Below are 27879 nucleotides of genomic sequence, written 5' to 3'. Positions count from 1 at the left end.
GAGCCGGGCCGAGCCGGGCCGAGCCGGGCCGGGCTGGGGCCCAGGATAGCAGGCACAATGCGGGCAGCTGAGCAGGGGTCGGCGGGTCCCTGAGCCCCGTGCACCGGGCAGCGAGAGAAGCCCGGCGCGGAGCCCACGGCCGCCCGCCATGGCCGGGGTCAGCTACGCGGCGCCCTGGTGGGTGAGCCTCCTGCACCGGCTGCCTCACTTCGACCTGCGGTGGGAGGCCACCAGCAGCCAGTTCCGGCCCGAGGACACCGACTACCAGCAGGTGACGCGCGCCCCCGGGTGCGGGACCAGGGGCCCTGGGTCATGGCCCCTCCCGAGGGGCTGGAGCTTCCCCATCCTCATGCGGGGTCTTGGCCCTTTCCTTTTAGGGGTCCCCTCTGGTCCATTGATACCCCTCCAGGGATTAACGTCGATCCCCCCCTTAGAAGGTGTTGAGTCCCTCCGTGTCACTAGGGCCTCCTATCTGGATTGGTGGAGCTGCCTCCCTCCCCTGATCTATGGGTTCCTGCCAGGCCCGTATCCATCCTTTGGGCGATCAGCTGCTCCCCAGCAGAGCTCCGCTAGCTGAGTCTGGAACCCAGGGTTCAGGCAGAAGGGGATTCCTCGCCCTCTTCCCCCAGCTAGGGAATCCCACTGCCAGGCTGCTGGTGGGTGAGTAGCCTGGGCCATGGCCAGCCCTCTGTGGCTGCTAATGACCCCTTGCTTCATGGTCAGGCTGTGGGATGTACACAGGGTGTCGTGTGGTTGTGGGAAACCAGGGTGCCAGCAGCCTTTCAACCCAGGGTGGGAAATGAAGCCTGGCTGAAGTGGGCCTCAGTCTGGGCTGGGGGCCATGGGGCACTTGGCAACCCTCTCCCTGCGAAGCCCTAAGCCTGGCATCTTGCCAAGTCCCAGCACCACCCCCACTACTGAACCACTGTCATTTGAGTTCAGAGCAGGGGGACCAGGCTGTGGGCTTTTCCTTCCCACTCCAGATTCCAGATACGGAGTGGCCAGGCACCTGGTCACCCGAGCACCTCAGAGTTTCTGTCCAGGTGCCCCTGGACAGCAGCCTGGGAATCAAGGGCTTCTGGGGCTGTGTCACATCTCTGTCTCCCTGCAGCCACCCTCATCCTGTTGAGAAGTTCACAGTGAGAGCACAGGGTTGTCCCTGCTCCCGCTCTATACCTACCTGACCCCAGCTCCAGCAGCTGATGGCGGTTCTGAGATTAGAAAGAGGATTTGGACCGAGCCTGAGCCCCGAGGCTGCAAGGGGAAGGGAGACCTGAGCCCACCTGGGGATTTTCGGGGAAGACCAGCCCAGCCCTGGGCGGGGGGAACACATGTGCTTCTCTTACTGTGTGACAGTGTTGTCACCAGCCTTCCTGGAGCTATTCTTGGAAAGTTGCCTACCTAGGATTTGCCTGATCAGTCAGTTCTGTTGGTCCACTGGCACCTGGGGCAGCCTGGCAGCATTTCCTGTGGTCAGTGGGCTGCCACCTGCTTCTGCTGCTGCAGACTTGAACTTGCTATTGCTTTTCAGGCACAGTTGTGACAGGAAGAGGGTGAGGGCTCGGGGTCTGCAGCCCTTGGGAATCTGAAGGCAGTGGCCCAGACCCTCGGCTCCCTGGGCCCTCAGATCTGTGACCCTCGCTGAGCCTAGTCCTGCCTGCTTTTGCTACTCTGCTGCTCTGGGCTCCGCTGTGGGAGGCCTCTGACTCACCTTGCCTCCTGCCTCCTCTCCCAGGAGCAGAATTAGCCACTGAATAATTCACGGTGTGGAACCCAGCCTGGCTCCATCCCCCGCCGCCTCCGCTCGCTCCTCCAGTGGGGCTGTGGATGTGCGTTGTGCCCCTGCCCTCTTATTTGAGCTGGTGCTTTAGGCCACTGCTCAGCCTCCGAGCTTCACCCCTTCGTCTTGGAACTGGAGCTGACTGTGATGGTTTTGTAGGGTCACCTGTCGGTGGGAGGGAGGAAGGCAGGAGCTCCCTTTCTAGGTGGGTGGGTAATGGTTTCTCACAGGTTCCGTCACGTCTTCTCCGGTGAGGTATTGCTAACTCTGTGGGTGGGGTTGTATATACGTGCGTGTGGGGGTGGTTGTCCTGTCCCACTGTGTTCAGTGACCTCTCACCCATCTTGACCTAGAGTACCCTCTCAGCAATCCAGCTCTGCCCTGAACTGTGTTCCACGGGGGAAGAAAGCGTCTATGTCTCCCAGCATGGGGTACCAGGCTTGTCCTTTGCTCTCGTCGATGCCCGTGGCCCACTGTCTGGAACCTGGTGGAACCCACAATTAGCCTCCAGTCAAGCCCTGTGTGTGGCTGACTGTACTCTCTCCTTTCACATGGGGCTGCGCAGCTGTCTGCATTGTGCAGACTGAGGCTTCGCCTCATTCAGGGAGTACCGGGGGACAGAGTCTCCTCTCAGACCATTCACCGTGCCTCCTGGAGCTCACATGGGGTGGACTGGCTGTCCCAAGGGTGTCTGAGAGCCTGTGCCACCTTGTCTCCAGAGCTTCGGCAGGCCGTGCAGCTTTTACACAGGCAATGGGTGCGGGTTCACGCCTTGTAGTGTTGAGACTGAGGGTCTCGGACCATGATGTGCTCCCATGATGTGCTCCATGATGTGCTCCCCTCTTAGAAGCCGGTCATAGCGCCGAGTGGAAGAACCGCCAGGAGTCAGGCGCCTGCTTGGGTTTTATGGGTGCCGATGGCATGCATCTTCATGACAGAAAGGCCCCCTCCAGTCTTGTCCAGTTCTGTTCTGGTTTCTCACTGGGCTGTCCCCAAGAGCTGCTAACTGGGCCCTTCTGGGTCTAGGCCATCCCCAGCATGCCGCAGCGCCCCTACCCCATTGCCTCACTGGGGTACTTAGAACCATCTATGTGGGCAGGTGCATTCCCCTCGTGGGGAGGAACTGAAGTCCTAGCGGCAGACAGCGTGAGACCCAGAGGCTTTGCGGCCTGATATGGCCGGCAACCGGCTTGTCCTGACTGAAGTCCTGATTTTCATCTGGTCGGGTCCTGGCTGCCTGCAGTCCCCAACTAAGCTTGGGCGTTGACATTTGGGTACAGCCTGCTGGCCTCATCCTGATGTGAGGGAAATATCTGTTTGTCTTTTCCTCTGTCAGCCCTCATGACCCAGCATGACCCTGCTTCCTCAGGTACGGGGTCAAATTCACGCTCTTGGCTTCCAGTCTCTCTCTCTGTCTGGTTCACTGTCTCTACCAGTTCAAGGCAGGCCAGGAGCTGTTTGCTGATGGAGAAGTGTTGTTATGGCTAGTGATGGAGTCAAGAGCAGGGGCTGCATGCAAGGCTTGGCGGTCTAGGAAGGCCTCCTGAAGCAGTTATTACCTAGCTAGCCTACCATGGAAACCGCCAGCCAAGGCTTGGGACTCACCAACTTACTTACTTTCTTTCTTTCTTTCTTTCTTTCTTTCTTTCTTTCTTTCTTTCTTTCTTTCTTCCTTCCTTCCTTCCTTCCTTCCTTCCTTCCTTCCTTCCTTCCTTCCTTCCTTCCTTTCTTTCTTTCTTTCTTTCTTTCTTTTGATTTTTTGAGACACGGTTTCTCTGTGTAGCTTTGGAGCCTGTCCTGGAACTCACTCTGTAGCCCAGGCTAGCCTCGAACTTACAGAGATGCGCCTGCCTCTGCCTCCCGAGTGCTGGGATTAAAGGCGTGCGCCACCACCGCCCGGCAGGGCTGACCAACTTTCTCTCTGACTCTCTGTACACCTGGTAAACAGTAGGCCATCAGCACACTAGCTGCTCAAGTAGTTGGTAGTACTTGGCCTGCTGTTCAGCCAGCATGTGATACCATTTCCCATCAGTCCCAAGGCTCAGATGGCTGATAAGACTTAAGGGAAGCCAGCCATGGTGATACAGACCTGTCACCCCAGCTACTGGCCGGGAAGAAAGTTCAAGGCTAGCCTGGCCTGCAGAATGAGTTCAAAACCAGCAATTTAGCTGATCTTATCTTTTAAAAAAAGGGGATGGGGGTGGGGAATGCCACTCAGGGTAGAACACTTGCCTAGCATGTGCAGGGCTCTGGGTTTGAGCCACAGCAACATCAACTAAAAGGGAAGGAGAGACCTGGGTGGTGTAGCCAGGCTTTGAGAAAGGGTCTTAAGTAATGGGAGCGAAGCAGGCAAAGGTGTGAGGTAGAGAAGCGCAGGTATACCCTCCGTCTGCATGGCCCAGGGAAATGTGCTGCCTAGGAGGTGATGGGTGTCCTGTGTCACAGGCCACAATCCAGGCTTCAGTTGAATAGCCCTCGGGACCAGGCATCTGCTCCCAGAGCTTGCAGGGCTCCTAAGAGCTGGGCCCCTCGGTGTACAAGGTCAGCGGCATGGCAGGCAGGTTGGCAGCTTGGCTGTGTCCTCTGGGCAGGGCTGGTTTCATTGTCATCCTGCCGACTACTCAGGAAATGAGCTCTGTCTGAAAAGGCAGCCTTATCGCCCGCTTCCAGCTTACACAGGCAGCGCACGTCTGTGGGACATTCGGGTGTGTATGGGGGGGGGGTGTCCATGCAAAGACAAAGGAGCCACCCAGCTGGAGTCTGTCCATGCGCTTGCATTTTGGGGATGACGCCACTTGAAACCAGAGTGGTATTGCATACCGCCATGTCACTTTCGTGCCCTCTTTCCTTCCTTCCTCTCCTTCCACACCCCACACCCCCTCCTCAGTGTTGGAGATCCAACCCAGGGCCTCCTGCACGCTAGGCAAGTGGTCTGCCCCCAAACCACACCCCAAGCTTTGCCTTGCTTTGTTTTTGAATTGTGTATACGTGTGCGATGTGTATGTATATGATATGTATGTGTGCATGTTCAGTGTGTGTGTGTGCATTCCCGTATGTGAATGCAGGCAGGTATGTGCCATGGTGAGCATGTGCAGGTCAGAGGACAACCTTGGATGTCAGCCCTCGCCTTGCACCTTGTTTGAAGAAGGGTCTCTTGTCTGCCACTACATGTGCCAGATAGTGGCCGGCAAGCTTCTGGGGATTCTCTTGTCCCTGCCTCCCATCTCACCATACACAGGAGTGCCAGGATTTCAGACGCACACTACCGCATCCAACTTTATAGTGGTTCTGGATAGCTGAACTCAAGTCATTGTTCAGACGTGCGGTACTCACTGAGCCATCTCATAGAAGGGCTAGCCTTGAACCCAGTATGTTAAGGATGACCTTGTCTCCACGGCATCAGTACCCCTGGTTTGTGCGGTCCTGTAGATAGAACCCAGGGCTTCATGCATGCTAGGCAAGTGTTCTACCCACTGAGCTACGCCTCCAGCCTTTGTTGGCTGCCTAAGTTTAGATATGTGTGCTTTAGACATGCCCAAACTCACGTGCTTCTGGGCGCTTCCCCAGCATTTCATAGTGCTGGACGGAATTCTGAAGTTGCAAGTGAGAGAAGGTGGCCAAATACAGAATCCTTCTACCACTACCACCCTCCCCACCCCTTCCTGGTCTAGAGCTGGGTGGAGGCTTCTAGAGCACCCCCTTGGTGGGAGCTGATGGTACTGGGGGAGGCAGCCAAGTCCCTACCAGGCCCAGTGGGCTGGGCATGTTTGTGCATTATGACCAATACTGAGTCCCAGGGGAGAATTATGGACCAAGTCTGAATCAGTATAGCCAGAAAATGGTGAGACCTACTCCGGACTGTAACATCCACTCTCCTGGGGGTGGGTGCTCGGGCCCCACTGCCTGGACCTCGAAAACGCTGTGCCACTTGGTCAGGCCCTGGTGTTCAGCTATGCCTCAGAGTGCCCTGATCAGCCCCAGGGACCATGAGACTATGGGTCTCTCTGGTCATGCAGTCCGGGGCCCTGCAGAAGTCCCATGAAGGGAGGTTTCTGTAGTTTGGCGGTGGTGGCAGAGGCAGGCAGATCTCTGTGAGATCAAGGCCAGTCTGGTCTACAGAGTGAGTTCTGGGGCAGCCAGAGCTGTTACACAGAGAAACTCTATCTTGAAAAAACCGAAATAAACAAACAAAAAGAAGGACAAACTTTTAATCCCAGCACTCAGGAGGCAGGCGGATCTCTGTGAGTTTGAGGCCAGCCTGGTCTACAGAGCGAGTTCCAAGACAGCCAGGCTACACAGAGAAACCCTATCTTGGAGGGGGGCGGGGAGAGGATTCTGCTATCCAGCTGTGGTGTGCATGTCTATAGCCTATTATCCTAGCACTTTGGGAGACTGAGGCAGGAATACCATGAGTTGGTACAAAGTTCAGCACCGCATCAACCAGGGTAGTAGTGCACACCTGTAAGCCCACCCTCCCCTCCATAGGGAGTTCGAGGCCAACCTGTCTCTAAACAAACACAAAAATCAAACCCCAAAGCTCCCAAGTGGAGAGGTTAGGGTCAGACGTCCCCAAGGCCATTCTGAGCTTTCTTCAAGGATGCCTGCCTCCCTCTGGCTTCCTGCGAGACTCGTCTTGTGGTGTCACTGTCTGTCCCTTCCTCTCCCCTCTCTGTCGGGGACCTTGCCTCATCACTTGATGTGGCACCCTGTTACTAGGGCCCATGCCAGTTCATCTGGCCACTACCTGGAGCTTTTGGTCATGCTCTGGAGAGCTGTGCACTCTGTTGCCCCGACCCCTAGACAGCAACTGCCTGGCTTATATTGTTCATTCCTGCAACTATTTTCTTTTCTTTCTTTCTCTCTTTCTCTCTTTCTCTCTTTCTCTCTTTCTTTCTTTCTTTCTTTCTTTCTCTCTCTCTCTCTTTCTTTCTTTCTTTCTTTCTTTCTTTCTTTCTTTCTTTTTTTTTTTTGATTTAATAAAGTTTTATTTTTCCAAATGTACAGCTGATTGAACCTGTTCAAGCATCTTCACCAGCAGCTGGGGCATCTCCACCCTTTGTGTTTCTGGTGTAAATTACTTGGGCTCTGTGCTTTGAAACCAGCTTGATAAGTCCTTTACTAAGTACCTCCTGAAGGGCTGCCCTGGCCAAAGAACCTCGAATCTTCAGTCTCTTAGAGACCACAGCTGGGGTGATGAGCTTGTAGTTGGGAACCTCCTTACAGTTTGTCGTATGTAGCTTTGTCAAACAGGACCAGATTGTTGAGCTTGTCCCAAACTTTGCCTTTGGACCACTTCTTCTTTTTGGCCTTGCCACCAGACTTATTTACTGGGTCCTTGTCTTTTTTGGCCGACTTTCCAGCATCTTTCTTCTTCTTGTCATCCTTGGGCGGCATGATGAAGCTCGGAGAGAGGCGACGACCATGGCAGCCTCCCTAAGATGTCAGGGGAAAAAAAAAAAGAGGTCCTGCAACTATTTTCTAGGGGAGCCCCTTCTCCCAGGAGTCTTGGAGCTGGACACTTTGGTCAACCCTAGGCAGAGGCCCTTGGGCTGGACACATGGATTGGGGCTCCTGGCCTCTCCCTGTGGACCCAGCTTTGGAGCAGTTGTGGCTTCTGCTGCCTACACACCCCCTCACGCAAGGCAGTTCTGCTCCGGCCTAAAAGAGGAACCTTGCCAGAGCCTTGGGGTCAGGGATATGGGAAGTACCTCATGTGGTCACCAAGGGATTGGACATGTGACCATAAAGGCCAGACCGTATTGGACTCGAAGTCCGTTCTATAGCCCTGTCAGGCTGGGGTGCACATGTCCCTTAGTGGTTTCTGGTGTTGGTCTGGGTTGGGTGGCTGCTGCAGCCCAGAACCGAGAAGCTCCTATGGGAACTATCACAGGGCTGGGAGCCACTTGCCCTGCTGGAAATGGAGTCACAGAGACACTTTCCAGAGGGTTCCCCGAGATGAGGTTCGAGGAGGGGCCTCTCAGCATATCTGACTGGATACCTCTAGAATGAGGCCTGAGGGACACTAGTGTATGACTGCCCGGCTGTGGGTGCCTCAAGCCCTCAGGGTGGAGGGACAGAGATAGTAAGTTGGGCCCCTGCCCTCCCCTTCCCCTGGCTCCTGCTTCGCAGCCATCAACTGCACTCTGTCCAGACCCTGCCACGAACTCACTGTCATGGAATTTGTGAAACCCAAGCCCGGCCTGGTGGAAAATCTGTTTTTAATTTCTGGCCGGCATCCCTGGTTCCTCAGCCCAGTGTGTTGGGGGTGGGGGCATCCATGGTCATGCAGCCAGCTCAGCACCCTGGCAGCCTGTCCAGGACAGTGGGTGGAGGACCCCAGGTCCCCCCTGTGGGGGTAAGAGAGCCTTCTCTTCTGGCCAACACTACATGTCTGGAGGCACAGATGGGTTCCCACTCTGGGATCGGGGACCCTCGGGCCTCAGACTCGGGGAGCCAGGCCTGTGGCTCATACATGCTGAGCCAGCTCTGTGCATGCTCAGCTAGTTGTAGGTCCCTCGTGATTCGCAGGCACGGGCTCAGCCTGGTGGGCCCTCCCTTTTCCTCATTCTGGCCCAAGGCACATGTGGAGTCTTAGCCTAAGCCGCCAGCCTCCTGGACACCCCCTCCCCTGTACTTTGTCTCCTCCTCTGGTAGATGTAGGATATTACCAGTAGAAGCTTTCTGTGCAGGGGGAGGGGGAAGGGGGGTCCTCTCTTCCCTGCCCTCTCTTATCCGCCCTGTCCACGTTCCTGCGTTCTGGATTGCTTTCTGTTCCCTGAAGCCTTCCTGGGTTCTAGATCACAGAGCCAGCCATCTTTGAGCCTTGGCTCTCCTAGGGTGCCCAGCCAGGAACCTATGACCCCACAGTGGCAGTCTATACGGCCCACTTCTACTTCCTGATTCCCATGGCCACTGAACTGTGCTGTTGGGAGTCTTTAGAGCCTCTGGTGGCCCAGAAGGAACGCACTCTAGGCTTGCATCCTCAGACTATCTCGGGTCCACTCTGTGGCGATTTATCCCTCCTCAGGGCACGCAGGTGTGACGCAGTGGTGACTCTTTCCCACGCCAGGCAGGCCGACCGGACCCTGGTAGCTCATCTCTATCCAGGAAAGTAGATGTTACTGGTGGCCGTGTGCTCCCTCTAGACAGCTACCTCTACACTGGTGGGCCCCGGCGCCTCAACGATGCCCCCCTGGAGGTTTGCTTCTGGCCTTTTACATGTGTGAGAGGTGCCTATGTAGTGTGGTATTAACACTATGTCACAGATATTAACGTCCTGGGGAGCTGGGAGAGTCACAATAAGAAGCCACTGGGAGCTGGAGAGGGTGCTATCCCCGCCCACCTTTGCCAAGAGCCTGGCTCCTGTAGCCCACACTGTGGCCAGTAGGACAGGGATGGGTGCCTGCCTCGCCCAGCTGAGCCTCCAGATCACTTTTACCACAGACGGAAAATTCCATGTGGTCAGAGCCTAGATGCTGAGTGGCATTTCCCATTATCATCCTCAATGGCCTGTGGGCAGTGGTGGCTGCTCTGCCATTGAGTGCATTGGCCTAGTGCCCCCACGGAAGCACGTCCCCTGGGGATCTGGCCTCAGAGACTGGGAAGAGGTCATGCTGTCTCAGTGTGACTGTGCCAGGGGCCTCCGGGTGTCTGCTGACATGCCTTCCCTCAGTGTAAACCAGAGGGTACTATCCCTTCCATTCCCGGGGCTAGTTAGTACGGATTCTACTGGCTGCCCCTGGCCTCAGCATTCAATACAGTTGGCTCCATCTGGGAGGAAGAGGTCCTGCCAGAAAGATCCCCCGGCCTCTTGGAATTTGGGGGAGGGAGATCTCAGTTTATCCCTGCTGTGGTTAAACACATTCTCTGAGCCCAGGTCCTGGGTCCATTAGAGGATAGTCTCTCCTTAGCTTGGAGTAGAGATTTTAGCATCATTTCTGTCCCATCCATGAGCTTGGCACCACCTTCCAGCCACCCCTTGATGACATGCAAGCAGACCCCAAGGCACAGAGGGTAGAAATGTGTTCAGAGAAGGCCAGACCAGAATGGAATGGTGGAGTACACAGACAGACAGGTATGGACCTTGGCCGCCTTGAGAGCAAGGAGTTGAATGCTAAGCCCCTGCTGTGACTTCACTACCTAGAGGGCTTCACTAGTTTGGGGATTTTGGGGTGACTCCCTTTCTTTGAGCCCCAGGGTACCAGTTTTTGAATGGCCATGGGGTTTTTTAAGGCTAATCACCACCACCACCATCCCCAACCGACCTGGAACTCACTATGGAGCCCAGGCTGGCCTCAAACTCACAGAGATCCGCCTGCCTCTGCCTCCCCAGTGCTGGGATTGAAGGTGTGCACCACCACCCATAAGAGCCCAGACACCCTGGCACTCACGAGGCCACACCTGTTGGTACTTGTATGTGTAGGTGCAACTGTGAGCAGACGTGTGAATATGGACCCGAATGTGTGAATGTGGACAAGGGTGTGTGCTTTCCCTTGCTATAACCCCCAGTTCTGTGGCTTCCCCACACCCCTCTGAGGACATGTGGATTTTTCTAGGGGCTCTCCACAAAGGTGGAACTCAAAGCTTTTATTCCCATCCGTTTGTGTATTTCCCCAGGGACTCTACTGACTCCATTTTCACACATGACCCTGGCTGATCTTCTCTGGAGATTACCTAACATCCCTGTCTGTCTTTTTTTCTTCTTCTTTATGTATGTGTGTGTGTGTGTGTGTGTGTGTGTGTGTGTGTGTGTGTGTGTGCGCATCCATGTTACATACCATGGTGTGGGTGTGGAGGTCAGAAGACAACTTGTAGGAGTTAGTTCTCTCTCCACCATGTGGCTCTCGAGAATCAAACCCCGGTCTTCAGACTTGACGGCAGGCCAGTGTTCATCTTTCCGTGGCCCCTCTCCTTCCCTTCGATAAGCTTAGTGCCAAGATCGCCTCGCTGCGCAAAGGCTCTTGTCAGCTGGGTCTCTGTATGTCCCTACCCTAGCATCTTGTGGCATTTTGTAAGTAAGCGTCAGCCTTCTGCAACACAGTGGTGCCATTTGTGAACAGAATTGCCACCCCCACCCCAAATCCTGTCATGGAACTTACCTAATAAACCCTGTTGTCTCATCTAGCAAATGGGAGGGTGTGACCCCAGCACCAGCCCAGGGACACTGGGAATGCAGGCCTGCCCTGGCTGCAGAGGCAAAGCCTGGTGCCTGCCATGTGTCTGGGATCCATCCCTGGCTCCTCTCCAGTGAGAAGATGTACATTCGAGATGTACGGGCCAAAATGGGACTGGTTGACATGGGGAGAGCACTAGGGTGGCCCGGTTCATGGAAGTACAGGTATCTTTGGCCCCCGGGGAGAAAGTGGTCAGTTGCTCTCACAGGCTGGTACAGTCCATTGCCTCTGACTTGTGATGAGGGGACCTACAGTGGGGGAGCACTTTGGTCCACGCCTCGGTTGAGCAGGTGACAACAGATCCAGAGGGCAGCCAGAGGATGTTGTAGCTCAGGTATCCTCCAGGGCCACTATGTGTAGGGCCTTGTACCGGGCTACAGGCCCTGTCTGTATATATGAGGAGCCTGTGGCTGACCTGTGACCTATAAGTGGGCCCTAGGTTCTGTCTGCATTGCCTGCTGCAAGCTGGCATGCGCCCGTCCCCCTCCCTCTGTATTCCCGGGTCAGCCCTCCTGGGCTTTGGAGGCCTTTCTACTGTAAGAACTAGGGCTCACCCCCACTGCACTTGTTCCCCTCTGTGCAGGGGTGGTGGGCCTGCACCATACACTGCAAAAATAGCAAGATGCCTACATCCAGTGCCTTGCAGTGCTCGGACTGCTCCAGGACAGGGGGACAAGGTGAAGCTGGTAGGGGATGGGGTGTGGCACCATGGTAGAGCTCTGGCCTTTCCCTGAGGGTTTTTCTGCACTGTGCCACAAGCAGAGGCCCAGTTTCCCATGGCCCATCAGCCTCCAGGGTAGCATCATGGCTTTGGATCACAGAAATCTAGTTCTTGGCCCTCAGTGACTGGACGTGCAGGCAGCACCTTCATGGCCAGATGGAAAGTACAGAGGCCTGCCTCCAGGTGTGGGAGCCAGCTGGCTTCTGGGAGGGCAGGGAGCGCCATCCTTCTGCTGCCTGGCAACTGTCTCCTGGGAAGTGGCCCACTGGGTGGCGGGGCTGTTGATGGAGCAGCCTGTGGTCCCAAGGGGGGCTGGGTAAAGGGTAGTTCTGCCTGCATAGATCCTCAGGCATTGGCCCCTCGGAGGGCACACTTGTCCCAGGGCCATCAGAAATCCCTCCCTGACTTGGGATGGGGCTCAAGAGTCAGGGAGCCTGAGGACAGCCTGGATAGGATCAGAAAAAGTAACTATCCAGCATCTTTCCGCGGCCCCGTGGGCCTGTAACTAACTGATGCTGAACAACAACACCTGCCTCTGTACCCTGCACAGGAAGTGAGCTGAGACCACATTTCCCGTCACGTGGCCACTAAGAGAGCACTTAGTTACTGGCCTGTCCTTTCTCTACTTCTCTGGCACATAGGGGTGGGGACATGCTCCACAGTGCGCTGCAGGGGCCAGAAGGTTCTCCTTCCACCGTGAGGGTCCTGGGATTGAGCTCGGGGTGTCTGCCTTGGTAGCAGGCGCCTTTCTCTGTTGGGCCGTCTTGAGAACCAAGCTTCTTGTTGTTGTTGTTTGTTTGTTTTTCCAGTTTCCCTGTGTAGCCTGGCTCTCCTGGAAATCACTCTGTAGACTAGGCTGGCCTCAAACTCACATGTTGTTGTTTTTAAAATAAGATTTATTTTTATTTTATATGCACGGGCGGTTTGTCTTCATGTGTGTCTGTGCACTACATGTATGCCTCATGCCCTCAGCGGCCAGAAGAGGGCGCCAGATCCCCTTTGATCGTGAGACTGCTGTGAGCTGCCGTGCGGGTGCTGGTTATTGAACCCTGCTCCCATGGAGAGCAGCCCGTGCTCTTAGCCCCTGAGCCCTCTCTGCAGCCCCAGCTTTTTTGTTATTTGAAATAGAGTTCTGCCGTGTATTCCGTAGCTTTGAACTCACTGTATAGCTCAGGCGGGACGCCAACTCACAGCAGCTCTCCTGCCTCAGCCTCCCGAGTTCTGCGATGACAGCAATGTGCCGCCCCGACACATGGCCCCGAAGTCTCTTTACTGAGGACAGCACGTGGCCAGGCAAACTAAAAAAGATGCAGAGCCAGTGGGAGGAGGGGCTGCCATGGGACTGTGCCCTAGCCCCACACCCTCCAGCGAGCGTCCTTCTCTCTACCCTCCCGCTCTCAGGCGCTGCTGCTGCTGGGGGCCGCCGCCCTGGCCTGCCTGGCCCTAGACCTCCTTTTCCTGCTCTTCTATTCCTTCTGGCTGTGCTGCCGGCGGCGGAAGACCGATGAACACCTGGAAGCGGACTGCTGCTGCACCGCCTGGTGCGTCATCATAGCCACGTTGGTCTGCAGGTGAGCCGGAGAGGGCGGGACCGGGCCTGTGACTGTTCAGAAGGGAGGGGCTGGAGGGCCCTGTGTGGGGGAGAGGGGCGGGGTCAGAAGACTGGGGGCGGGGTGGCTTGGGGGTGTGGTTAGGGAGACTAGACGATGGGGCGGGGACGTCTGGGCGGGACCAGGAGAGAGGAGGACCGGGTGGGGCCGTTAAGAGGGTAGGTTGTAGAGAGTATGGGGTGAGGGCAAGGAGACTGGGGGATCTTTGGAGTCAGGACTGGGTCGTGGGAAGGCTTGGCTGCACGCTCTGCATCCAATGGCTCTGCCTCCCCCAGCGCGGGCATCGCAGTGGGATTCTACGGCAACGGGGAGACCAGCGATGGTGTTCATCGATTCACCTACTCGCTCCGCCACGCCAACCGCACAGTGGCAGGGGTCCAGGACCGCGTGAGTGGCTGGCTGGGGAGCGTCCTGTCTGCTCTAGAACCTTCTGTGTGCATGTGGGATGATATGGTAGTGCAGGTAACAGCTCTGTACCTGGCTCCAGTTCCTACCGTTCCTCCGGCAGGTGTGGGACACGGCTGCGGCCCTGAACCGCACAGCGGAACCCAACCTCCAGAGCCTGGAGCGGCAGCTGGCCGGGCGACAGGAGCCCCTGAGGGCTGTGCAGCGGCTGCAGAGCCTGCTGGGGACACTGTTGGGCTACACTGCCGCCATCCCCTTTTGGAGGAACCCCGGCGTATCCCTGGAGGTGCTGGCTGAGCAGGTGGACCTCTATGACTGGTACAGGTGAGCCAGGGTGGGGTGGACCCTTCCCCCCCGGGGTCCGCCCCACCTGGGACCACTCCTGGGACCACTTCAAACCGCACGCCTGAGGCCTTAGAGATTGCCATAGCAGGAATCCCTGTGGGAGGAGGCACTGTCCTTTTCAAGAACTGACATCACGTCAGGCTTGATGGTACATAACCGTAATCCCAGCACTGTGGAGTCTGAGAGCACCAGGCTAGCCTGGGCTACATGGCAGGACCCTGCCCCCAAAGACAAAAGTCCCAGGCTGTTTCTTCCCCGGGCCTTCTCCATGCCTGGCCCACACCTGTGTGTGTCCACAGGTGGCTGGGGTACCTGGGCCTGCTGTTGCTTGACGTCATCATCTGCCTCCTCGTGCTGGTGGGCCTCATCCGCAGCTCCAAGGGTATCTTGGTTGGGTGAGTCAGAGGGGAAGGTGGGCCCCTGTGGGCCCATGGGTAGAGGGATGGGGTGGTGGGATGGGACAGCATAGCCCTCTCACCTGTCAGTGACACCCACCAGGCTCTGGCCATGAGCGTCTCCTGAGGGCAGCCTTCCTCCCTGAGATGTGTCACCGCTGTGACCAGTGTCGTGAGCCACTTGCCTGTTTATAGTCACTAGCTGTGCTCCTCCCTAGGGGAGCAACAGGGGGTAACTTACAGTCACCCGGCCGGGTCTCAAAGTGCTGGGGGACACCTGGCAACCTGGCTGGGCTCCAGCCCGGCTCGGCTGCTTACCATGTCAGCCACCTTGAACAACTGGCCCTTCGGTGCCAGACCTGCCGTCTCCTCCGAAAGACAGAAAGATGTCAGCTTGCCAATGGGGTGGCTGCCAGGTGATGCCACTGTCCTGCCTGGCACTGTGGAGCCCCATAACCCTCCAGCCCCTGCCAGTGGCCTCACCAGGATGAAAAGATAAACATGGAGAAGCCGAGTGTCAGATGACGATGCTTAAGGGCAAAGCAGAGCCGGAGGCGGGCACTCTTCAGTGGGCGTGGTGCCCCCCCCCCCCCCAAGGAGCCCGCAAGAGTTAGAGATGTGTGGACACTGGGGAGAGATGTGCAGCTTGATGTGCGGGCCTAGGTGGTGTGCGGAAGAGCAGGGAGGCCTGTGTGGCTGGAGCAGGCCTGAGGCGGGGAGGAGCCGGCCATGCGTAGGATACAGTGGGTGGCACTGGCCTAGCTGGAGGGCTCGATAGGATCAAGGTCTCATGTAAACAGGCTGTATGAGACCTAGGGTGCCACAGGGTCTTCTACCCCAGCCAAGGTGGCCGCCACCTGTCCCCAGCTGTGCACTCGCTGGGTGAGTCTCATCCCAGTCAGGAGGAGCATTTGTGCAGGTTCTGGGCCTCGAGTGGCTCTGAGACCAGGTCACAGGAAGACATACTGTCCTGTGTGGGTCAGACCCCCCCAGGTTCAGGTCCTGGGGGCCTGGCATTTTGTACTGCGGCTGTGTGTGTGGCATGTCCCAGCCTGACGGGCCTTCTTTGCCCCAAGGGTCTGCTTGCTGGGTGTCTTGGCCCTGGTCATCAGCTGGGGTGCATTGGGCTTGGAGCTGGCCGTGTCTGTGGTGAGTGCCGGGGGCACCGAGGATCCCCATCTGACGGGCTTTGGTTGGGAGGAGAAAGCTTCACTTCGGTCCCATCTCGTCTTGCCCTGGATCACACAGATCCATGCTCCCCGTATTCCACTCTGCTTCCCTGAACTAAGGGCAGCCCCTGGGGGGTGAGGGCCAAAGTCTCCCTGAGAACTCTGGGGGGTCATGGCTTGCTTCTGAGGCCCAGCTTGGTCACCTGCCCTTTCTTGCCTCACCCATTTCAGGGCTCCAGCGACTTCTGCGTGGACCCTGACACCTTCGTGACCAAGATGGTGGAAGAGCACTCAGTACTGGGTGGGGGTGAGTCCGGGGGGCCACGTGTGCGACTCGAATGACCTAGGACAGCAAGGTGGACAAGGCTCGGGCCTCCTTGCCCTTACAAGCCTCTGACCTCAGGGAGGCATGGTGCAGACCAGGAAGCTGGTGTCCCAGGCTGCTTCCCAGGGGAGAGCCAGGGGAGAGACACCTGCACAGGGGCCGCGTCTCTAATGGGTGCCCAAGGCAGAAGCTCCAGCTGGGTTTGGGAGGCAGCAAGTTGGGAACAGAGGGCGGGGAGCCAGGAGGCTGGGCCGCAGTGGGGAGTGTGGGCTTTCCGGTAGTGGAGAAGAGAGTCCCAAGACATGGGGTAAGCGTTTGCTGGGCTTGGGCACGGCACACACCGGGAATCCTTGTACTCGGGGGTCTGGAGTAGTGGGAGCTTGAGTTCCAGGCCAACCAGGGTAAAACTGTCTCAAAACTATAAACAAAAGCTTCCCGAGGCTGCTGGCTGACACGAAGGGCGAAAGAAGAAGGAAGCTGTGGAGAGCCACAGGCCCCAGACAGAGGAGGCAATGGAGGCTTGAGCAGGTGGAAGTGGGCGGGGATGTTCCCTCAAGGTGGGACCAGCAGGACTTCCTGACATGCTGGATACAGGATGAAAATGAGGAGCCCCTGTACTCCCAGACACCAAAGGGGACACAGAACCCAAGGCTGAGTGTGGGTGCTGGCATAGAGACCCCACTCTACCCACTGTCACTGCTCCAGAGCAGGAAGACTCACCCCTGAGTGTCCTGCACACTTCCGGGGCCCCGCTCTGAGGACAGGATCTTGGCCCAGCCACAGTCTCCCTGGAGGTTACTGTTCAGTCTCACACACATGCACAAACCAACATGCACGTGTGTGTGAATGCATATACATGCAAATATGTGCAAGCACATGGATACAACATGCATGCATTGTTTGCAAGTATTGGTGCATGTAGATACCCAGACACAGGCAGGCAGGCGCTCTTGAGGACAGTGTGAATGCATGTACTTGCATGCAGACACAGGCAGGACCTGCCCTCAGCCCCCTTCCCTCTTTTCACAGACATTTTGCAATACTACTTGGCTTGCTCGCCCCGTGCCACCAACCCCTTCCAGCAGGTGAGAGCCAGGCTGGTTCTGGGTAGCCAATGCCAGGGACACAGGGTGCGGGAAGAGGCTGAAAGGGCCATGGGCTTAGCCTGCAAGTCCAAATATCTGAAGCCGCTGGTCCCTTAGGCTCTGTGCAAACGCAGCTCAGAGGATGCTAATCTGTTGCCCCATCCTTGTGGTGGCCTATTTAATGTGGGTCCTTGGGATGCCTTTCGTTCTCTCAGCAGCCCTGCAGGACAGAGGCTAGCTGACTGGCAAATGTGAACAGGTATGGGAGGAGCCCTGGGGACACCTCTGTAAAATGCCACCTGTTCAGGGGTCCCAGTGGTGGCATTTGAAGTTTGGCAACCTCCGCTAGCCATACCCTGTACCCACTACTCGTTACACCCGTGGGGTGAGAGCGTCCTTTGCATCCTGATGGCACATCTCCATTGAGGATGCTTTACTTTGCTCTCTGGAATGGGTGCAGGATTTTGGTACCACCTCAGGAGTGTGTCTTGTCCCCTGTGTGGGCACCTTCATGGTGTGTTCTGTAGCCTACAGGGTGGAGTCAGGCGTAACTGGCCCGCTTGGGGCCTTGCAGGCTGCCTGTGTTGGGAGGGCTGGGTGGGAGAGCAGGCTGCCTGTGTTGGGAGGGCTGGGTGGGAGAGCAGCTGGCAGCTGCTGGATTCTGTGCTTCTCTGTGAGCAGAAACTGTCGGGCAGCCACAAGGCTCTGGTGGAAATGCAGGATGTCGTGGCCGAGCTGCTGAGGAGTGTCCCGAGGGAGCACCCAGCCACCAAGGTGAGGGGCCGTGGGCGAGGGCGGACCTGACTGATGGAAACCTGAGGGTCTCGATTGTTCCCCTTCTTCTCCCAGAGTCTTCTCGCATCCCTCCCTTCACGCCCCACGCCTTTCCCTGGGCATTTTTCTCAGGTTTACAAACTATTTGGGAGGCTGGTGAGATGGCTCAGAATGTAAAGGTCTCTACTGCCAATCCTGACAACCTGAGTTCAATCCCTGAGACCCACATGGTGGGAGGAAGGAATTGACTCTGACAAGTAGTCCTCTGACCTCTGTGTGCTCACTGTGGCATGTTTACACACACACACACACACACACACACACACACACACACACACACCACACCACGCACACCAAGCAAAATGTTTTTGTTCTTAATACTAAAAAGTAATACAAGAATACAAGCTTGGCATAGTGACATGCCTGTAATCATAGGACTCAAGAGGCTGAGGCAAGATCTTGAATTCTAGGCTAACCTGGGCTACATGGCCAAATCCTGTCTCAAAAATGCAAGGCCTGGCTGGGTATGGTGGTATCTGACTCTCAACACTAGGGAAGTAGAGGCTGGAGGATCAGGAGTTCAGGGTCATCCTCAGCTACATAGGGAGTGAGAGTCCAGCCTGGGCTACAATGAGGCTGTGCGTCTCTAGATTAAGGCCCGAGGGCTGGCTTAGTGGTCAAGTACTTGTCAGGCACATGCAAGGCCCTGAACTCCATCCCTGCACCGCAAAAAGAAATGAAAAAAGAAAAGGTCTGTCTCCACACTGTGACTTTCTAGGAGGACCTCGGGTTGGCCCTACAGCCCACGATTTGGGGACACAGCTCGACCCTAGGTAACGTTTTCCTGATACAGAGCCCCAGATCACAGGTGATCCTTGCATAGTGTTTTACAGCCAGGTGAGGGGACACCTTCCTTTAGTCCCAGCATTCAAAAGGCAGGATCGGGTGGGTGTTTGCGAGTTCAAGGATAGCCAGGGCTACTTGGTGAGACCCTGTCTTTAAAAAAAGAAAAAGGCTCTTGCTCTACAGCAATTCTCCTGGAGTGCTGGGTTTGCAGGCGTGCCTACCATAACCAGCCGAAAATTTGTAAAATTTATGTTTAATTTCATTTTATGTGCATGGGTGTTTTGCCTGCATGTGTATGTCTGGTACTTGTGCAGGCCAGAGTAGGGCATCAGATTCCCTTGGAACTAGAGTCACAGACAGTAGTGAGCTGCTGTGTAGGTGCTGAAAATCCAACCTGGGTCCAAAGAGCAGCCAGTGCTCTTAACTGCTGATCCATTCCTTCTGCCCCCTAAAATACGGTTTTTAAGAGCAGAACAAGACCGAGTCAGTGGCACATAGTGAGTCAGTTTCTCCCATGACAGTGAAGGAAATCTAGCCAGGTGTGGTAGTGTGCACTTCAGCCCTGAAGAGGCTGAGGCAGGAGGATTGTGAGTTTAAGCCAGCTTACAGCACCTAGCAAGACTTTTGACCACAAAATTAATTTAAATTAAATCTATCTTAGTAGCGACTACACTGGACAGATATCTGTGGGTTCTCTGGTCCCTGTGTTTCCAAGGCACAGAACCCAGGCTGCCATTTTTTCTGAAGACCCTCATGGCTGCATGGAGATGGGGTTCAGGGGGTGCTAGTTGTGATACAGAAGGAAACTGGGGGTCCGTGGCTCATTTGGGTCTTCCCAGTCACGCTGACATCAAGTGGTATGTGACTTTCCACCCCAGGATCCCTTGCTCCGAGTCCAGGAGGTGCTAAACGGCACAGAGGTGAATCTCCAGCACCTCACCGCCCTGGTGGACTGCCGCAGCTTGCACCTGGTGAGGCCACTGGGCAGCTGGGTTCAGGGCAGAGGGGAGCCACCAGGAAGAGATTCATGGTCCCTGGGTCGATGGCGGGTCTTCTGTGGCTGCCTCATGAGGGAACGTCCTGTGCGGCCCGGCAGGTTGATCTCACTGCTTCCCTCCCTGTCCTTGGTTTTGTGTCCCATTCTTCCCGCTCAGGACTACGTGCAGGCGCTGACCGGCTTCTGCTACGATGGTGTCGAGGGCCTCATCTACCTGGCGCTCTTTTCCTTCGTCACAGCCCTCATGTTCAGCTCCATCGTCTGCAGCGTTCCACATACCTGGCAACAGAAGAGGTAAGGCTCTCCCTGGGGTTTCGGAGCTTGACCCATCTGGACACTCAGGTCCTGTCTCCAGAGGTGAGAGGCATACACTTCCTCACCTCTTAACACTTTCCAGGCCTCTGAAGCATGTTGGGGCTGCCTGTTGTTATGTGAGCCTGTGGTGATGATGGTGACAGAGTCCTGTCCAGTGCAGGCAAGGGGCAGAGCCAGGCTCTCCTGCCCCCTTGTGTTGACTTTATGCCCTATGCCCTGATGACTGCGTCAGGATGTGTCTTCTGTGGTCCCAGGGACAGATGTGCACAGCTGTGGGTGATGAAGCCTCGGCTTCTGTAGGAGGAAGCTCAGGTGGCCACATCCTGCAGGGGACCCTGATGGGGCCCTTATATCCTTATCTTTGAAGCCAGATGTCCTCATGGCTCCTGCCTCAGTCTCCTCAGCCTAGAACTAGATTGAGGAGACATGCAGAGTCAGGCTTCTTCCGCTTGACTGATCTCTTGGCTCTTCATCACCTCCTTCCGCTGGGACCATGATGCTGTTTGTGGTCCAGCTAAGATGGCAAGAATGGCAGCTCCGGTTTGTCCCCGTGCCCCTGTTATTCTGCTCCTTTCCCTCTGAGTGGGATGGAGATAGTGATGATAAGACGGGCAATGATGGCTGGGTGAAGCAGCGCACACCTTTAATCCCAGCCCTTGGGAGGCAAAGACAGGTGGATCTCTGTGAGTTCGAGGCCAGCCTGGTCTACATAGAGAGTTAGTTCCAGGACAGCCAGGACTACAAAGAGAGACTTTCCCTTAAACAAACAAACAAAAAGAGGGTGGTGATGGTGGTGAGGATGATGAGGTGGATGATTGGCGGTGGCGATGGTAATGGCTGGGCACCGCGGTGATAGAGGTCATGATGGTAGTGATGCCGCTGCTCGTGATAAAGAGGGTGGTGATGGAGATGGTGATCATGGCGGTAAGGATTCTGAAGATGGTGGCGGGAATGGTGGTCATGGGGGCAGTTGTGACGGTGGTGCTGGTCACGGTGTTGATAACAGTTGATGGTGGTGGAGATTATAATGGTGACGACAGTGATGGTGATTTCGGTGGGAATGGTGGTGATGATGGTGGGAATGACTGGTGGTGGTGATGGTCGAAGTCCTGGTGGCGATGGCGGTGTGATAACGGTGACAATGGTGATTCTGGTGTTGATGGAGATGTGGGAACAAAGGTAGAAGTCACGGTGACCGTGAGGATAGTGGTGGTTGTGATCGTGGTGGTGGTGGTGACTCTAGCACAGTGACAGTGGCGGTCGTGAGCGACAGTGGTGATGGTAGTTGGTAGTGATGGTCATGACAGCAGTGGTGATGGTCGTGGTGACGGCCATGGTGACAAACACGGGAACCGTAGGAGAGGAGCTTCGAGCCCTGAAGCTTCATGTTTGTGTCCTGGTCCTGACTGCCCACTGTGTGACTGAACAGGTCACCACATTGCGCTTGTCATAAAAGCGAGCTGTGAGAGGACACACGTTGTGGAGCCGCGGTGACAGATCAGGTGAACAGTGCACACCGCTCTTCCCTAGGACCGGGGTTTAGTTCCCAGCACACATGCTGGGCAGCTAACCGTTGTCTGAACTCCAGCTCCAGGGCACCAGTGCCCTCTTCTGGTCTCCACAGGCACCTGCACTCACGCGCACAAACCCCTGCCCACATAAGAATACGCAATTAAACATAAAAATTGGGGCTGGAGAGATGGCTCAACAGTTAAGAGCACTGGCTGCTCTTCCAGAGGACCTTGGGCAATTCCCAGCAACCACATGGTGGCTCACAACTGTCTGTAACTCCAGTTCCAGGGGACCTGACACCCTCACACAGACATACATGTAGGCCAAGCACATAGAATAAATAAATAATTAATATTTTTAGGAAAGCTAGGCATGGTGGTGCACGCCTTTAATCCCAGTATTCGGGAGGCAGAGGCAGATGGATCTCTGTGAGTTAGAGGCCAGCCTGGGCTACAGAGTGAGTTTCAGGACAGCTAGGGATACACAGAAAAACCCTGTCTCGAAGAAACAAAAAATAAAAAATAAGTCATTCTCTTTCTCTCTCTCCTCTCTCTCTCTCTCTCTCTCTCTCTCTCTCTCTCTCTCTCTCTCTCTCTCTCCTTTTGGTTTTTCAAGTATACACCACCATGCCCAGTTAATCATTCTCATTTTAAAGGACACATACTGGGGGCCAGGTGAGAGCTTATGTGTGAGGGCCCTGCTGAGGCTCGGCTGTGCTCACACCAGAAGCTCCCTCAGTCCCACCTCTGAGTGCTGCCCACCCAGTGGCCTAGCCTTGTATTCGCTGTGGAATAGGAAAGCACAGGGCTGCTTCAGGACAACAGAGGTCTGGCCCCCAGCCAGTAACAGGGAATAGAGGCTGGGAAGCCAGAGGGGAGCGGGGCAGGTTACCTCAGGCCACCCAGAGTTGCCCCACAAAGGCAGGAGCGCACCCCCTAGCCCAGGGGAAGATGCGTCTCAGAGGGCACAGCTGACCAGCCCATAGCCCTGCCACACACACACACACACACACACACACACACACACACACGCACACACACACACACACACGCACACACACACACACACGCACACACACACACGCACACACACACGCACACACACACACACACACACACACACACACACGTCAGCGCCCCAGACTAAGGATGCTGAGCCTCTGCGCTGTCCCTCCCTGCAGAGGCCCGGATGAGGATGGAGAAGAGGAGACTGCTCCAGGGCCACGGCAGGCACACGACAGCCTTTACCGAGTGCACATGCCCAGTCTGTACAGCTGTGGTAGCAGCTACGGCAGCGAGGCCAGCATCCCAGCCGCCGCCCACACTGTCAGCAATGCCCCGGTCACTGAGTACATGTGAGTTGTGGATGCTGGGGACAGGCAGAGCCAGGGCTGTACACAAGCAGCTGTGGGGCCTGCAGACGGTCGGGCTGTCTGTCATAGGGGATGGGGAGGGAAGGTACAGGGCCTGTACATCTGCAGGGGGGTGCTGGGGGGGGAGGGCACGCTCATCAAGGCTGAGCAGCCAGGGCCCCAGGTGGAATGGCCTGGCACTAAGTGTCCCCTGTGACCAGGTGAACCACGTCAAGGGCCCTGGGGTGGCCACATGGCCAGGTGGAGGGGGTGTACCTCTGTGGTAGGCAGTTCCGGTGGGAAGTGGGCTGTGACGGTCGGGGAGGCCGGTATGCATTAAGGGCTGTCCTGAGCTTGACGCTGTAAAGTTAGCACTGGCAGAGCTGGAACCTGTCTGGCTCTAAAGTGGTCACACCTGGAATCCCATCACTCACTTGGTAGAGGCAGGAGGATCAGGGGTTCAAGATTATCCTTGGCTACATAGCAAGTTCGAGACCGGCCTGGGCTACATGAGACCCTATCTAAAACAAAATAAAACAACAAGAAGAAGAAGGGCCTTTTCCCCCAGAGTAAGGACCACATGGCCCATGACCATTCACATGCTCTCTCTCCCCTTCCACTCAGGAGCCAGAATGCCAATTTCCAGAACCCCCGCTGTGAGAACACCCCCCTCATTGGGCGCGAGTCCCCACCGCCCTCAGTAAGTCTCAGGGCAGGAGGGTGGGTGGGGAGACTCTCCGGCTTGAGGGCTTTGCCAATCTGCCGCCATGGTACCCTGGTGTTGACTCTCACGGGCTGCCTGGGCTCTTGAGGACGCTGTGGGCCTGTAATACCAGGGCCTAAATTAGTGGGGCTGGGGGGTCCTCCAGTTCTTGCCACCCTTGAGAAACCTGGGGGTCAGCATGGGCAGTCTTGGGGTCCTGCTGCCTAGCAGGTCAGCCCTTGGTTCTTTCTGGAGATGAGCAGGTGGCCAGCAGGGCCCCAGGACCCTCTTCCCAGCTTCCCCTTGGGCTTCCCAAAGCCATGGCTAGGCTGCTCCATCCTTAGAGCCTTGATCCCTCCCCTTCTCCCTCCCTCCCTCCCTCCCACCCTCCCTCCATCCTTGCCTGCCTTCCCTCCCTGCATCCCTCCCTCCCTCCCTGCATCCCTCCCTCCCTCCCCCCATCCATCCCTGCATCCCTCCCTCCCTCCCTCCCTCCCTCCTTCCCTTCCTCCCTCCCCCCTCCCCTCCCCCCTCTTTCTTTTCCCTAAACATCCATCAATGTCTCAGCCCCAGGCTGTTCTCGCCCAGGCCTGAAGGCTTGATGTCCCTTCCAAGCCCCGGAAGTGAGACATAGACAAAAGAATCAGGGTGGATTTGGTGCCAAACAGAGGTGCTGTTGGGAAGGTGGCGGCCCTGAGGCTTCCCTGAGGGCTGGGCTGTGAGGACAGATCTAAGAGACTGAAGGCCGCCTTGTCTTAGGAACACCTGTAGTGTCAGCCCCATCACCCCAGTGTCCCCTAGCACAGGGCTGGGCCGGGGTGTCACACTCAACTGCCCTCACCCTTGGCCCTCTTGCGGTCCACTTGGGGCCGGCCACGCCTGGCGTTGAGGACACCCCTCTCTCTCTCTCTCTCCTGCACCCCTCCCACCTGGGCCCTCCTAGCGCTACCTGGCTGCCCTGGACTCTGGCAGCCATGCAGGCTGGCAATTTAAACCCATGGACAGCGCCCGAACACTGTGGTAGCTGTACCCTCAGAGTGACAGGTACTGACCCGCCCAGCCCCCCGTCCCGCACGGCTGCCCGCCTGTACCTCCATGCCTTGCACCCTCTGCTCACCACTGTCCTCCATCCACTGTCGGGAGGCCGGAGGCCCCTGAAGTGGTCCTGAGCCCAGTGGGGTCACAGTGAACCGCCGTTCCAGGCTTGATCTCATCAGCGCAGGCGGCCCCGCCCATCTTATCACTCCCACCCAGACCCTATATGCATCTGACCTTGGATGCAGAGCTGGGTCCCTGGGTATGTGGTCCTGCATGTTGGCCATGCACACAGGTACACACAGGTGTGCTCATATGGGTGTGAACCTCTGCCCCCTGTCCCAATGCCTGCTTGGGCTCCTCCAGGCCTCTGGGCTGCCATCTTCCGTCCCATCCCACCAGTTGTCCCGTCCCAACCCCCTGTCCCTTGTCACCGCTGCATGTCCATGGAATGACATGGCTCTGGGCCCCTGCTCCTCTCACCCCTGCTCCATGGCCGCTGCTTGCGACCTTAACCTAAATGTTCGAGGAAAGCACTCAGGACCCCAGGAGCATTGCCCCTCTCATCTGGGGACTGTGAGGCCAGCCTGTGCCCTCTAGGGTGGGTGGGGGTCAGCCTGCCCGGCCTTCTGAGCAGTGGTGACCTTTGTTCCTGCCACAGGCATGCAGACCCTGCACACTGCCTGTCATTGGCACACACACACACACACACACACACACACACACACACACGCACGCACACAGGCACACATGCACACGCACAGGCACTACCCAAACCTTCACACCTGTGGTACGCTAGGGTGGCCAAGACGTGCAGGCCGTCTGCAGAACCAGCCATTCACCTCCATCTCAAGTCGCACATTCTGGAGGAATTTAGTTTCCCCATCCGAGGGGTTGGGCGGAGTCACTCTAGCCTGAAGCACCCCCCTTTCCTGGGGGGGGATGGAGTTGAATGGCTGGAGAAGAGGTTGAAGCCTCCTAACTCCAGTGGACTCGCCAGCTGTAGCCCGTGGCCTAGCTTCATGTGGACCTGCCCTGGGCGGCCTCGTCTTGACCCAGGGCGGAGCCCTGAAGCAGAGGTGTAGAGAGGGGGTCTGTGTGGCCTTCAGGTTCCTGACGTGTGCGAGGATGCAGTTAGGGCCTCTGAGGTGGCAGTGTCGCCCGGGGCTCTGAACGTGGCTCAGACAGTAGGGGACCAAGCGTACTTGATGGGGAAGGGGGTCCTGCTCTGCGGCCCAGCCTGGGTTGTGGAGGCTACCCTCCAGACTCAGTGGATCACCGCTTCCCTCGTCTGTGCCCAGTCCTCGGTCCTGGCCCCGGGCCGGCAGCTCTTACTCTGCCAGCCACACACACTGCACCGCTGTACTCTGCCCCCCGAGGGTGGGCTGTGGCTCACCCTACCAGGGACCACATCAAAGAGGCTACTGGCTGCTCAGCCCTGCGCAGGAGCCCAGCTGACCCTGCTCCTCCCTCCCTCCCTCCCTCTCTCTCTCCTCCAGTACACCTCCAGCATGAGAGCCAAATACCTCGCCACAAGCCAGCCTCGCCCCGACTCCAGCGGCAGCGGGCACTAGACTGCACACCGGCCAGCCATCTGCCCCCCACGTGCCAATTGCCCCACCCCTCCTATGCCAGCACTGCTGCTTCCACCCTGCCGGACCCTCTGCAAGCCACACCGGGCCAGCCCTAGGCTCGTCTGAAGCCCCCCCCCACTGCACCCACCCTGCAGGAGGCATGTAGGTGCCCAGCATGAGCTCTGGGCCAGCCTGGGAAGTGAGACTTCTGGGCACTCACCTGGACAGACGCTGCCACCAGCAACCCGACCCTGCCTGCCTCCATCTCCCCCGTCCCTCTGTCCTCTTGGGCTCTCTGAGCCCTGCTCTGTGCCAGGTGCTTCCGCCCCCACGTTCCTTCTCCAGGTGGCCCTCCATGCTGTCCCTTCCCTCCAGCTGCACCGAACCTTTCTGGTATTGTCCTGGTCCCTGACCCTTCTGAGGATCCTTTCTCCGTTCGTAGGCAGTGGAAGCCCCTGTGCCTGGCGCCCACCTGCTGGTGCCCACCTGCTGGTGCCCACCTGCTCATCACTGAGTGGCCCCTTCACACCCTCTTGTCTTTGCCACATCCAGCGCCTGCCTCCTTTTATCCACCCGGCTTCCTTGGCCCCTTTTCCTGTCAGTTCTGAGCTGCCTCCAGGGTGGGGCTCTTCCTGCACCTCCAACCCACATGATTCTCTCCCTCAGCACCCCGCCAGCCCTCCCCGGACAGCAGGTGCCACACAGAGCCCAGGGCACTCCCTGGCCTCTCAGTGCTGGCCGCCTTCTTGGTGCCAAACCCTCTTTCCCATTCGTCCTGAAGAGTGGCAGCTTCGTCCCCATTTGGTTTTGCACTGACCACATCTGTCATCTCCGGGGCAGTCTGGGACATAGGCGAAGAGGACACTGCCCACCTCCCTTCCTTCTCAGTTTCATTCTTGCCCAGGACAAAAGCGGCAGCACCCTCTGGAGCCCTGGGGGCTGGACCTGAGATGGCTGCGAACGTGCCCCCAGCCTCAGAATGCCGCTGTTGGGACTAACCACTAACCTCAGATGCCACGGGCACTCCTGGCTGCCCCTGAGCCAGCAAGCATGACCCTAAGTCTAGCCTGGAGCCAGGGCTAGAGTGGTCATTTCTTTGTGGGGTGCTGCCAGGGAGGGGCCAGACCCACAGGCAACTCAAAGGGCCTAGAGACCCCTCCCTAGGCAGGTGCTGCCCCAGGAGGAGCATGTCTGGGGGACTGTGGGCTGTAGTCCACGGCCTCAGTCCCTACCCCGGAACACGGCTCTCCTAAGGTGCTTTTGGCTTTAGTGTGTGATGTTTGCTGTGCTTCCTGCTGGGAGGGGCCGAATCAGCTCCCCAATCAGGACCTGGAGCCTCTACCCTGGCCCAGCCAGCCAGTGTGAGCTCTGGCCTGTGGGATGGGCAGCGACAGGGCCATGGAGCAGCTTGTGCAGGTAGCCAAGACTGGGGCCCTGTGGTGGGAGGTGGTTTACAGACCCGTGGCCCTCCTAGAGCAACCTGGCAGCTACAGATCCCAGAACCCCCGGGCTTCGGCTCTCCCCAGAGGGGAGAGGTTCCACATTCCCTTCCTTCTCAACCAACCCCTCTCTTTGTGCTGGTGTCTGGGACCAAAAGGAGTCGGCAGAGGACTCACTGGGCCTAGGGGTCCAAGTCTGGGCGTCTGTAGCTCCCGGGCATGACAGAACCTCAGTGGAGGGGGCCCTGCCTTTGCCTCCAACTGGTCTGGCGCCGGGAACCTACAGGGCCGTGGAGGCCCAACCGCAGCCACCCTGCCCACTGTG

General features: G+C 57.2%; 1 protein-coding gene and 1 pseudogene across 2 annotated transcripts; one reads left to right on the top strand and one right to left on the bottom strand.

Moving 5' to 3' along the window:
- Positions 1-27372, top strand: Ttyh3 (tweety family member 3). 2 transcript variants are annotated; one of them, XM_016009016.3, is made up of 15 exons: positions 1-271; positions 13076-13245; positions 13560-13671; positions 13793-14013; positions 14334-14429; positions 15506-15578; positions 15830-15905; positions 16953-17008; positions 17690-17782; positions 19507-19599; positions 19783-19919; positions 22633-22806; positions 23428-23503; positions 24450-24550; positions 26041-27372. In XM_016009016.3, exons 1-14 carry the CDS (start codon positions 149-151, stop codon positions 24528-24530), a joined length of 1581 nt encoding a protein of 526 aa, XP_015864502.1. In that variant the 5' UTR covers positions 1-148; the 3' UTR covers positions 24531-24550; positions 26041-27372. The 2 variants fall into 2 exon arrangements, with proteins under 2 accessions (XP_015864502.1, XP_006990808.1); XM_006990746.4 differs by lacking the exon at positions 24450-24550.
- LOC102907976 (small ribosomal subunit protein eS25 pseudogene) lies at positions 6739-7240 on the bottom strand (annotated as a pseudogene).
- Positions 27373-27879: the final 507 nt, after the last annotated feature.

The sequence above is a fragment of the Peromyscus maniculatus genome, chromosome 23 (genome assembly GCF_049852395.1).
Source record: "Peromyscus maniculatus bairdii isolate BWxNUB_F1_BW_parent chromosome 23, HU_Pman_BW_mat_3.1, whole genome shotgun sequence".
Taxonomy (NCBI): Eukaryota; Metazoa; Chordata; class Mammalia; order Rodentia; family Cricetidae; genus Peromyscus; species Peromyscus maniculatus.
This window is presented reverse-complemented; position numbering and strand designations above follow the sequence as displayed.

Excerpts from the sequence above, each read along its gene's own strand:
- Ttyh3 (XM_016009016.3), top strand. The coding sequence starts at position 149 with ATGGCCGGGGTCAGCTACGCGGCGCCCTGGTGGGTGAGCCTCCTGCAC. Across the intron at positions 14,014-14,333 it reads GACCTCTATGACTGGTACAG|GTGGCTGGGGTACCTGGGCC; the intron begins GTGAGCCAGGGT and ends GTGTGTCCACAG. Across the intron at positions 19,600-19,782 it reads ACTGCCGCAGCTTGCACCTG|GACTACGTGCAGGCGCTGAC; the intron begins GTGAGGCCACTG and ends CTTCCCGCTCAG.